Source organism: Pseudoliparis swirei, chromosome 16, assembly GCF_029220125.1.
Source record: "Pseudoliparis swirei isolate HS2019 ecotype Mariana Trench chromosome 16, NWPU_hadal_v1, whole genome shotgun sequence".
NCBI lineage: Eukaryota > Metazoa > Chordata > Actinopteri > Perciformes > Liparidae > Pseudoliparis > Pseudoliparis swirei.
Window position 1 is genome coordinate 11,722,882 of NC_079403.1, and position 12,203 is coordinate 11,735,084.

The following is a 12,203-nucleotide window of genomic DNA, read 5'->3' on the forward strand; positions in this document are numbered from 1 at the left end:
TGTAGTTTGTAGTCTAATATTAGCTTTTTGCGTCGGCCGATAATCAGAAAAACATAGAAATGTATGCTTATGTGTGACGATCATCTTGCTGAAAATGATGCAAAGGTATCATAAACTTGGGTTTACCACAGAGCTTATTTTTTGCAATCATCAAAAATCAAATGCAAACCTCCCATTGGCTTTTTGTTGAAGGGAAACTATCTTAGGGGGTTGGCCCCAGAATAAAAGTCAGCACTTTCTGAAATACAGAAGACAATCACTGTCATTTCTTACAGCTTTGAAATTTCACTGAGTACAACAAAGTTATAAAGATGGAAGTTCTTCTATTCTGAGCTTCATACGGATCCTATAAAAATAATGAATATCAAACAAAGTTTTTAAGAAGGAACAGGGAGTGAGAGAAAGGGGGAGTGAGAGGGAGGCCAGGGAGGCCCAATACTAACAGCATGCAGAAAAGAGTTTCCAATTAAAATATAAATCATGTATGCTAAAACTACTACACACATGACAGAAATAGGAAACCAGCTCAAGAAACTTGTGTTCTAGTGCAAAGAGGTTACGCAACGCTGCTGCTGGCTGCCTTTGGCCAGACAGAGAGGGTCTATTCTTGTTCTGCAACTGTTCCCCTCTTGATAAATACAGGCAGTCTATACCTGCTCTTTGGTTCAGGACCCCCACAACAAGCATGTTCCTTATCCAGAAAATCATAACCCAAACCATTTGATTAATCCATTACAGCCGTTTCACTCATACATGTGACCTGAAGCATTTTTTGGATTTTATTTCCATTTTTTCCACATATAACTATCGCGATGTACACTACCGTTCAAAAGTGTATTAGGCAGTGAATTCTGCCAAAACACTGGTGACCTACAATCAATACAGTGCCTGAAAGCATCCTTTGTAAACACAAACAGAGCCTTGAAGCTGACCTGCCGTTTACGCTACATCTCCTGTAGACATGGTGTCTTAGGGAAAATTAAGCAGGTGATATTTTGATATATTTTTTATTCTTGTGCATACATTTACCCTTCTCCATCTTCATGAAATAAACCCATTGTTTACCTGCATGATAAACTCCCGGCGTCGGGGCATCCCCCTTTCAGAGAGCAGCAGGTACTCTGGCTCCTTCTCCTTCTTGGCCTGCTGGATCTGGGCCAGGCGGCTGATCGGGTTCATGCCCTGGCCATAGTCTGGTCCTGTCTGGGAGGAAAGGAGGACACACAGGGTGAGCAGTTCCAGTCATCCCAATGATTCAGCGGGGGGCTGGCATTATGACGTTTTTCTGATGCGTTTTCCTTTTTGTCTGACGGCCCATACAAAAGAACAGGTAGATCAGCCTGAGCAGTTTTATTCTTCTGAATTGACACTGGGCTGACCCAGTCACTACTGTAAAACCTCTCCCCCAAACGACTGCCAAAATGGGTAAGACAAAACACAATCTGGCATCTCCCCTTCTGCTCTCATACTGTGTGCATGCAGGCTGGAGTAGTTACTGTGGTTACGGGCATCGGCAGGTCAGTTTGTCCTGGTCTAAGCCTCGATGAAGCTTGTGTGAACGTGGGATAGTCTTTCTGTAACACGTCTGTCAGTCAAAGTAAGTGAAGCTATCGAGCAAGCTCAGCCGGAAGACCATACCCCCGCAAGCCCGTCATTTATTCCTCATACGTCTGCCAATCACTTCTCACACATGCTCACTGATTGTTAACTTGCTGTCATTATTCGGCGACGTCAATAACGACATCAGCTGCGTAGATCAGCTGGCCCCCTATCCAATCAGCATGCTTAGCCTATCATCTTTCTGCTGTCTCATCCTTTGTCCATTTCATTTTTACATTTTGCAGTATGTTAGTGCAAGTATGTTTAACAAATTTGCAGAAATAAAATGTAGCTGCTGTACTTTATATTTATGATGATCTGTTGGCTTAAGTCAGTGGTTCTTAAACTTTTTCTGTCACGCTGTCAGAGGAAGAACGATATTCGTGCCCCACCGCCCCAACAAAATTGTAACTAAATGGTCCACACAACATTTGTATTGATACAACAACTTTGTGTGACTCTTTCAAATAATAGAATAAAGAAAATTGCAATCACTTTTAATTAAACCAGATTGCTCCATCAGACAAAAACAATGTAAATAAAGTTGTGCAAAAAATAACTAATATTTAACATCCTTATGTATAACATCACCGGGAGTGAGGTGTGTTAAATCCAACTAATAAAGAAGTGAAGAACAATAGTTGGACAGCTGAAGCATTCCAACTAATTAGAAATAATTGAAATGAAAGGGGAACCCTGATGGATAGCAACGGACTTCTGCTACCTTGCCTGGACAAGGGAAACTGGGGCCCTCTCCCGGAGCCAGACCCATGAGGGGAGCTCGCTGGCGAGCATCTGGTGGCCATGGTTGTTCTGCAGGTTGTCCTACGGGTGCTCCTAATGCTCCTAATGTGTAAGTGTTTCGGCTAAGTTGCTCTGGGAAGAGGTGGTAGACGGTTAACATTGATGTTAACAATGTTGGGTTTCAGGTAGCTGCATCTCAGTAAACCAGTCTGCTCCTCGGTTGGTCTTGGGTCGATCCTTTCAATATTGTGCTTTTGTGCACCTGTACAGTTTGATCGGGACCCAGAGCTCTCAGAATCGACTGTGGAACTTTTGCCTGCTGCTGCCAAAGCGTCTCTCAGCTTGGTTGCTCTGGGAAGAGGTGGCAGACCGTCAACAATCATGTTGACTATGTTGGGTTTAAGGCATCTGCTTATCCGTAAGCCAGTCTTCTCCTTGGCTGGTCTGGGTATTGAGTCAAGCCTTTTAATCTCCAGAATATTGGCCATCTCCACAAGCGGATTGGTCAAGTTATTTTTCGTTAACACCGCTTTTTTGGCTTCCTCGCAGCTTTGGCCCGGTGCACACACTCGAGCAAGAGCAAGGGCCCGGAGTCTGTCTATCTTCTCCTTCTTCGCCTCTTTTAGTCTGTGCTGCTCCACTTGCTGCTTTTCCTTCTTTATCAACTGATGTTGATGATAGTGTGCCAGTGTATTCTTATGAGCTGTCGGCTGCTGTTGTCTAGCAGCTTCATCCAGCTCCTTCCCATCAAGGACAAATCCTCTGACTAAAATGCAACCAGTATTTTGTCTGAGCAACGATTTCTCTGCACCTGTCCAGTTTGGACCTCTCGGAATCTCTAGTGGAACCGTTGCTGGTTGCTTCGGGAAGTGGTAGCAAACAGCCAACATTCATGTTAATTATGTTGGGTTTCAGGCCGCTGGGTCTCAGTAAACCGATCTGGTTCTTGGCTGGTCTGGGTATAGTTTCAACTCTTTCGATCTCTTCAATATTGAGCCTTTTGTGCACCTGTACAGTTTGATTGGGCGCCAGAGCCCTCAGAATCGACAGTGGAACTCTGGCCTGCTGCTGCCATAGCTTCCCTTACTTTGGCTGGTCTGATAAGCGTTGGCAGACAGTCAACATTAATGTTGCTCTCAGAATCGACGGTGCCCGCTGCTGCAAAAGAGTCACTTAGCATGGTTGCTCTGGGAAGTTGCGAGAGACTGTTCATGCTAATTATTTGGGGTTTTGGGCAGCTATCAGCTCATCAGCCACCACCAGGTCTGGACTCCACATGGGGGGGATCTATCTCGTTGCTTATCGAGGCCGTCGGGCCTCAATTACAAATCTTTTTGTAGAGTCCAAGCGCCAAATACTCTGAGGCTTCATTATTTCATGTCATCTGCTAACAATAAACATTATCCTTTCTTCATCGAACTGGTCTCTCCTGATTGAGATGCAGGTATGTGTATTTCTGTAGTCTGCAGAGTTTAACTGTTAGTTCAGTGTGCATGTGTAATATTTTGTAATATAAAGCGTTACCAGTGTTTTCCCTACCATTCTATCAGGGTGGCGCCCCACTCCCCTGAAATCTCCGCCCGCCACCCCGTAATTTTCTCTATAGCGCCAGATTACAGCAGAAGTAATTTAAGGTCCTTTTTCTTAAAGAGCACGTCTTTGTTCTTTTATTAAACTAAACACGTGCGCGCACACAGGTGAGCACATTCCCACTAGCTAGATAGATGCAGAATGGAAAGAAACAACAGAAGGAAAAGTAACCCAATATCCTAATTCACACTTTAAACAATTTTTCAGCAAAGTAATTGAAATATTTACGATGAATAATTATGACTTGCTAATTTTTTTAATGACAGACCAGACGCAACACCTTAAAGTTGACTGTACCTTGATGCCTCTAGTACATACAAAACTCTTCAGTATAATATGACAATTTTGGACACAAAGGCCACAGCTCCACCGGCCCGGCCGCAGTACCTTGAGGATGGTCTTGGTGCGTTTCTTGTAGTGCGTCTTGGGTTTCTCCACGATGGGGATGAAGGGCAGCTTCTTCAGGTCTTGCAGGATGGAGAGAGCAGCACGCTTCTTGGACAGCTTCTTGCTGTTGCCCTCGCCCTCCGCAGAGAACTCCCCGACGCTGACGCAGGTCAGAAAGCTCTTCATGTGCGGGGGGCCGCTCTCCTTCAAAACCTGGGGGGATAGAGCAGGAACAGGTGGGAAATGAATATGGAAATGAAACTTCCAGATAGGGTCGTCATATACCAGGTTTGACACAAGATGTTTTGTGGGATACTGCTGATAAAAGATTTGTCTTATTGTCGTGCATGATATGTGTGAAGGAGTGTGCGCGCACACTGCAGGCAGCTTTACCAGGTGGTCCAAAACATCTGTTCTTGATGGTCACAATGCTACCCACCCATATGTGTGCACGTTATTCACAAACACACACACACGCACGAAGAGGAACGTGTTCCTAGATGACAGTCTCTAGTGGTGAGGGCTCAGTTTCCTTCCTCTAGCCTCTGGTCACCTGGGAGACCTAAAACAAACACCGGCTGGCGTTAGGTCATGCTTCTGCAATCACATCCACTTCCTGTGAAGTCTAAGTGTGAGAGTGTGTGTGTGTAGCAGGTGGGGTACTCCCAATCTGATTTAGGAAAACACGCTGGAGGAAGAACAAGGTTTCACACACTAACTGAGTCGGGCAGTACATGTTCGGCTTATGTGGAAAACCTTTTGGATGCGTCGCAGTTTTTGGCCGTCGCTCTCCCACTAACTGTAGCTGCTGTGTGTAAATGTCTATTTGGACTTTCTCAAAACCCTCCCGTCCCACCAGCCTCTTTTAGTTTAGTTTAGTTTAGTTTATTGGACATAAATACAATACATGAAACAAAAGGTCACGCATCATAAAAATATCAAGGATAGCACAAAAAGTCACAGACTTATTTCCGTTGTGGTCCTTGGTCTTGGCACAAAAAATACACACATTCACACATTACCAACCTACATCATAAAAAGCAATACAGTAATACACATAATACTACATTGACATACAAGTTTAATCATGGACTTTTTCTAGGAGCCATTTCCTAACGTTCCCCTTGAAACTAATTGGGTTCAGGCATTGTTTAATGGCCAAAGGCAATTCATTCCACTCTTGAGCTCCTATGTGAGCAAATGTGCTTTGCCCCATCTTTGATCTACACCTTGGTGGATGCAGGTTGGCTAAGCTAGATCGTGTTCCATAGCTGTGCACTTCCCGAACACTAGGAAAATAGTTATTAAGATATTTGGGGGCCCTATTGTTGACTATTTTGTGCACCATGTTGAGCCTAAGCTGAGCCACTCTGGCCTCAACTGGAAGCCAGTTAAGTTCCTTAAAGTGGCTTCTCCCAACATGATCACAGGGGCCGAGTCCCATCACAACTCTTACCAACTTGTTTTGTGACACCTGCAGTTTTTTTTGGATGAAACTGACAGCCCCCAAACCATGATACACTAGCATAATCAAAATGACACTGCACCAGGCTGTTAGCCAGTAGTTTAAGACTTTCCTGTCAAGCAGATTGGCCTTTCTAGCCAAAAACCTGGTGCGGGCATTTACTTTCCCCAGCACCTGTATGGCCATTCCCTCCCCCCCAAGACTGTCCTCTAACCAACAGCCCAGGTACTTCACTGTTGTTTTTGCTACTATGACCTCACTGACTGAATCCACCTTGAGTCTCGGAGCCTTACGTAATCTAGGTTTCGATCCGAACAAAATAGACTCAGTTTTCCCTAAGTGAAGTGATAGTCTACTGTCGGACAGCCAGTTACTAATCTTGGAGAGCTCTTCTCCTAACATTCTTTGGAGCGTATTCAACTCTTTATGCGAGATGAGCAAGGTTGCATCATCTGCATATAAAAACAGATTACAGGAACATGCATCACTCATATCATTAATATACAGTAAAAATAATAATGGTCCTAAAACACTTCCTTGGCACCCGCAGTCAATTTGTCTGGCATCCGACATAGAGCCATTGACCTCTACTTTCTGGTCCCTGCCTGTCAGATATGAAGCAATCCACCTGACAGATAAATCGTTCAGACCCAGAGCCTTCATCTTACCAAGTAATAGACCATGGTTTACTGTGTCAAAGGCCTTTTGGAGATCTAATAAGACCATTCCACACAGTTTCCCATCATCCATCTCCTTTCTAATAAAATCAGTTAGATACAGGAGGCATGTGTCTGTAGAATAAGATTTCCTAAACCCTGATTGAAACTTGTATAAAAGGCTTTCTCTACCTACATATTCCGATATCTGCTCGTGCACCACCTTTTCTAAAATCTTGGATAAAACACTCAAAATGGACACAGGCCTATAATTACCTTGCTCGGATCTACTCCCTTTTTGTACAAGGAATAATCTTTTGTTTGGTGCTACTTGGAACAATGCCTTGCTCCAAGGAGAGGTTAATTAAGTGGGAAACACAGGAGCTATTTCCCACGCACCATCTCTTAAAAACCGAGCAGGAATGTTGTCTAGGCCCGTGGCTTTAGCTATATTGAGCTCGGCCAACAACACAGCTACCTTCTCAACTGACACCTTGGACATGGCAAATGAACCAGCCAGTACCTCGACTAGAATAAAACCTCTGTGTAAACTCCTCTCCATATACACCAGTCTTAGGAGGCAATGCTTCAACAAGTTTATTGGCTACAGAGGTAAAAAAGATGTTAAAATAATTGGCTACCTTTGCTTTGTTAAAATCAATCTTGCCATTGATATCCAAGCCAATATTGGGCTTGCCGCTGTTGGCCTTTCCCCACATCCCAAGTCTTTCAGAGCTTTCCATAGCTTCTTTGGCTCATTTTTGTTATCCTTTATTAGGTTCATATAGTAGTCCTTTTTTGCTACCTTAATCCTTCTCTGTGCTTCGTTTCTGCATTTTTTATAAGCATCAGCATCTACTTCCTCATGAGATTTCAGAAACCTCCGCAAGGCCTCCTCCCTTTGTTTTATAGCAGTTAAAATATCTGCGTTAAGCCACGGGCTTGATCTCTGCTTTACCCTAACTTGTTTATATGGAGCCAACTTATTCACTATACTAAGGAAAATTTGATTAAACAGATCCCATGCACTATCAACAGAATCATTTTCCAACACTGAAGACCAGTCCTGCTCTCCTTCATTTGAGCTCAGTTTGTGGTGCAGACAGCGCAAATTGTGGCAATCAGATACAATCTAGAAACAGTCCATTTTTGACCTTGTGACCGATGAAACAGATCACACTGATGAGAGAACCATTGAGCATTCAAATGCTTCACACATTAACACAGACAAATACAGACCTTGAGGAGAACAAAGAATAATGTGCTCATACCCCATACTCTCTACTAAACAACTATACCCACACAAACGTGTTCTTTGTTCAATTAACAAGAAGAAATGAAAAAGTAAGTCTGGCGTATGAAAACGAAACAAGGAAAGGTAAAGCCCAAATACTTATTAAAGCTTAAACAATTGATAAAACACAGCCATAATGTTGCAAAAACATATGAAGAAGTAGTTAAAGTAACTTACTTGCTGTGAAATTTAATTTAAACTTGATTAAATTCAGGCTAAAAAATAAAAAAAGGAGGTTATGTTTGGGTTACCTCATCCCAACTATTCCTCCCGAGGTAACTGAAGGACATTCTTGTGAACTGGGCTGACACTGGCCCTGTGTTTGCTGTCAATGTACCCGTTAGCCTATCAGCATTCCCTCACAATGAGTTTAACTATACAGGAAGGATGTGTGTTGCGCGGCTGCCTTGGAGAACTAGCGGCTCAAGCTAACATCCAAACGCACTCCCACCCAGGGGACCTGCTCTGGTCTTGCTCATCACCAGAAAAAGGAAATGTAACATGGCAGCTTCTTGTACGATTAGACAGTCAATGGGACGGGACACATCCAATTTCTTAAACGTTCTTCTTCAATCGCTGGTGTCTATATGTTGCACAATTCACTTTATGTTGAGAAGAGGAACGCAAAGAAATCTTCTGTATGTTTGCACATATGGAAAATTGACAAATAAAACTGACTTTGACTTTGACTTTGATGTTGGATCACTGACCCTGGTCAGCTGAGATTATGTCACTTGGAGAAAAACACTTGAGCTACGAACAGAATGTGGATGTGATTGGTGTTAAGTTACGGAGCGGCAGTCAGACGACTCCGATGCTGTTGAAGTGAACGATGACATGTGCAGGACACTTTTCTAACTGCACTCAATCACTCTTTCAAGCTTTCTCTGTCTTGAGGTCCATCACATAAATAAACGTATTTTCATCCTGGTGGGCTTTGTTTTACACTTTGATTTTCATACCGATTTAACGATCGACTTGGAGAGTCTTAATAAGTAACTTTTAGAGGTTGCTGGCAGGTGAATGTTTTTATCTGTGGACCAAGGCAGGCTAGCAGACAATGATCAAGCAGCGCTCTTTGAGTTGAGAACTTTTAAGTTGTCTGCTTCTCCAAAACCCTCTGAACACTGAATACGGCAGAACAGGTGATGGACAAGTGTTGATTTGATAAGATAAGTCCCTTGTGCCGTCTAACAGTTAAAACATGCAGTTACCAACAGGAAGCCAAAGAAGAAAAGTGGCCTGTATATGTCTCTGGTACAGCCAACAAAGAGCATGAGACAAAGTGTGTATCTGTGCACACATGTCACACACTCTTGGCCCATGGTGGCGGCAGACGAGCTGCAGTCAGTCTCCTGGCAGACGACACGGGATCTGCACCACACCGGTGGGATTTCAGCACTTCTATTCATTTACACGCACGCCAAACACACCCGTCTACCACCTAATCACAAGGATCGGGTTGTACACAGGAAACACTTGGTAATTCAATGTTGATTTTTTTTTCTTCTTCTCTTCTTCTCCTCTTGTCGCTTCATCTTTTCTCTAACGCGGGACGACTATTCGTCGGCTTCTCATAGAGACATTAATACCCTGAGCAGTCTGAGGATCTGTGCATGTGAGACTGCAGGTACTCTGGAAGAGGAGGCTCTGGGAGCAGTGGAGGACAATGGTGGGGAATGGTGGAGGGAAGAAAGGGTCTTTTGTGACGAGCGGTGGATGGACAAGCCCTGAGGGAAGCTGCTTCTTGTAAGATGGGTGATTCTTGGCCAGGACCCTCTTCTCTTGTGTCCAAGATCCAACACACAAACTGTGATTTATAGATTGGTTCCTCTTTGATGCTGACATCTGTTTGATATTGCCTGACGGGGGGATTAAATGAGCCAACTGGCTCGCAGGGTGGCGGTGACCCTCATCGTTGCAGAGGAACAGGAAAGCAGACACTCGCTAGCAGTGACTCACGGGTAATTTCATGCCCCAGTGAGGGCAGGGATGAGACGAGATGAAAACATGGCTGCTATGAAAGGCGTTCACACGAGAGATGACCGTTACGGTTTTGTGTAGGATGTGTGAATGTGTAACTGTGCGTGCGAGAGTGTACCATTTCTTCTCAGCGCATCAAAGGACACACGGTAGAGGGGATGCAACATGGCAGGGAGAGAGATGAGGCCAAACTTTGTCTCATAAGTTATAATGTAATGGACCCAACGGGCAAAAAAAGACCATCGTAATTTACACTTGGACTCTACCACAGTGTATGCATGCATAGTTTACTTTAGGTTGACATAGCAAAGGATAACAAATGACTGAAATGCAGAAATGGAGAAAAAGACGGCAAAGAAAATGAAAGGACTTCCCTTAAGGACACAAAGCTGTTAGTCGGGCACGTGTCCAGTACCTTAAATCATGCATTTATCACACAGAAAAGGTTAAACAAATGACGCTCGGCACTGCCTTCACTGTGGGAACACACATCGCAAATTGTGAAATAGGCAAATAGCTGTTGACGGAGGTATGGATAGAGGATTAGAATTCAGACGAAGTGGAGAGAAGTTACTGATTTACTGCTCATCAGATTGCAGTAATGAAGAGTCTCTCGCGTGACAGCGAGCGGAACAGAGACGGTTTGTTGATATCTGGCTGTGGTCTCCTTTTAAAACCGCTGCTTGTCAGAATCCAATTTGAAGGGACTGAAAATTAAAGTTAAGTAATTGCTGACGGTGAAAGAGATGACAGATAATAAATCACATCAATCCAGATTTAGCTGGCTGACGTTATTAATAGTTGTTCCAGGAAGGACTGTCATGTCATGCTCTGATGAGCAAAAACGTTTTTTTGAGGGGCGGGGGGGCAAAAGGGAGGACTGGACGGCTTTCAAGATAATTTGTTCCTATGTTGTGTAAACTTGTATTAGCAAGCAAAGTCAACAGAGTGAGAAGCATCTCCCTCCCTCCCTTCCTTCCATCCCTGTCTCTCCATTTCCTCTCACCCCAATCCTCCTATCCCCCTAGCATCAACAGGGAACCACCCTGTGTGATTTTTTTTGGGAGTGATGGAAGGAGGTGGACGGCAGGGATTCTGTGGAGGAAGGGAGGGGGCACACAGAGTAAACTGAGCCTCCCTGGTTTTTTGGCAAGAAGAAGAAGAAGAAGAAGAAGAAGAAGAAGAAGAAGAAGAAGAAGAAGAAGAAGAAGAAGCGACGAGAGGAAACTTGTTCGTCAAAACTGAAACTCTGAGCAATGCAGGTAACCCTCAGTCTAGCTGGGCAGCTCCCAGGTGAGTTCATCAAGGTCACCAACTCACTGCAGGCAGCGCACGCTTTAAATCAGACGCAACTGGTGACTTTTTTCTTATGCTCCGCCCCGATGCGCGCAGACACGGCACCGGAGCTCTGCGGCGCGCGAGACGGAGAGCCGAGAAGTGTTAACGCGACACGTAGAGACAGAAATGACGGCTGTTAGTTAGTTTGATAAAAGAACAAAGACGTGCTCTTTAAGAAAAGGGACCTTAAATTACTTCTGCTGTAATCTGGCGCTATAGAGCGTATTCACGTGACGTCAGAATCTCAATCGCGCCATCTTGGGGTCCCACTTATTAAATGTCAGAAGAAGTTGACCTGGCTATCGTGTCCGCTGTTTGATTATGCGAGAGCCCAGCAACCTCATGTCCTTCTGCATGACCAAAGAAAGATTTCAGCGGTTGGAATTGAATATTCACAACGCTTTTTTACCTTATTTTACTCGCTCAACACTTTGTGGTTAATTCGCTAGTTACCAGCACAGAGCCCGGTCACATTCCTGTAAAACAGTTTTCATTTCCGCTATCGACCATGGGACATTAACAACTATTTCTGCGTTATACTTGTTGTGGAAATCCCACAAATGTCGGAACATCAAGCGCCCCGTGTCTGGGTTCATATATGATCCATAGTCGCACAGCTCCGCCTCCAGGACGAGTGTCTGGATGAAGCCGCTTCCAGCTCGTTCAGGACCAGCAGTGACTGTTTGGTGGCCGTGCTGAGTGCTGTTCCCATGGAGCCAGTGTTTTATTTTACCTTGAAATGAATCACAGAGTAAAGGCAGACATCGCCCGACGGAGTTGCCATGTTCATGGCTTCCTCCCAAGTTTCCATCCACAGTTCCTTTTGCGCAAGTGAAAGACATTGATTTTCGCTCGGCGAAAAAAAGCAAAAAGAGATTATTGACGAGAGTGTGTCAATGGAAACGTGCCCACAACCCGATGCATCAACAGAATCACATGAGAACAGTCCTAACGCTCAGACGCCGAGTGAAGCCGAAGTAGATGCATGACAAGTTGAAGTAATAGCTTGTCTTGTTGAGCTGATAAACCCATATTCTGAATCATTAGTCCCACATCCAACAATGAGGCACAGTATAATCACAAGGCACACTGCTTTGAACTGAAATCGTGTCTCCTTCAGGATATAATGGTCATTTCTAAGGGAAGA

General features: G+C 44.2%; 1 protein-coding gene across 1 annotated transcript in view; it reads right to left on the bottom strand.

The window, feature by feature from the left end:
• The window catches only part of stau2 (staufen double-stranded RNA binding protein 2), a 72,120-nt gene that overhangs the window by 33,890 nt on the left and 26,027 nt on the right, over positions 1-12,203 (bottom strand). Inside the window, exons 8-9 of the mRNA XM_056434702.1 lie at positions 4,321-4,533; positions 1,066-1,203 (exon numbers count right to left, since the gene is read on the bottom strand). Coding sequence (XP_056290677.1) covers positions 1,066-1,203; positions 4,321-4,533 — 351 coding nt within the window. The remainder of the gene's footprint in view (positions 1-1,065; positions 1,204-4,320; positions 4,534-12,203) is intronic.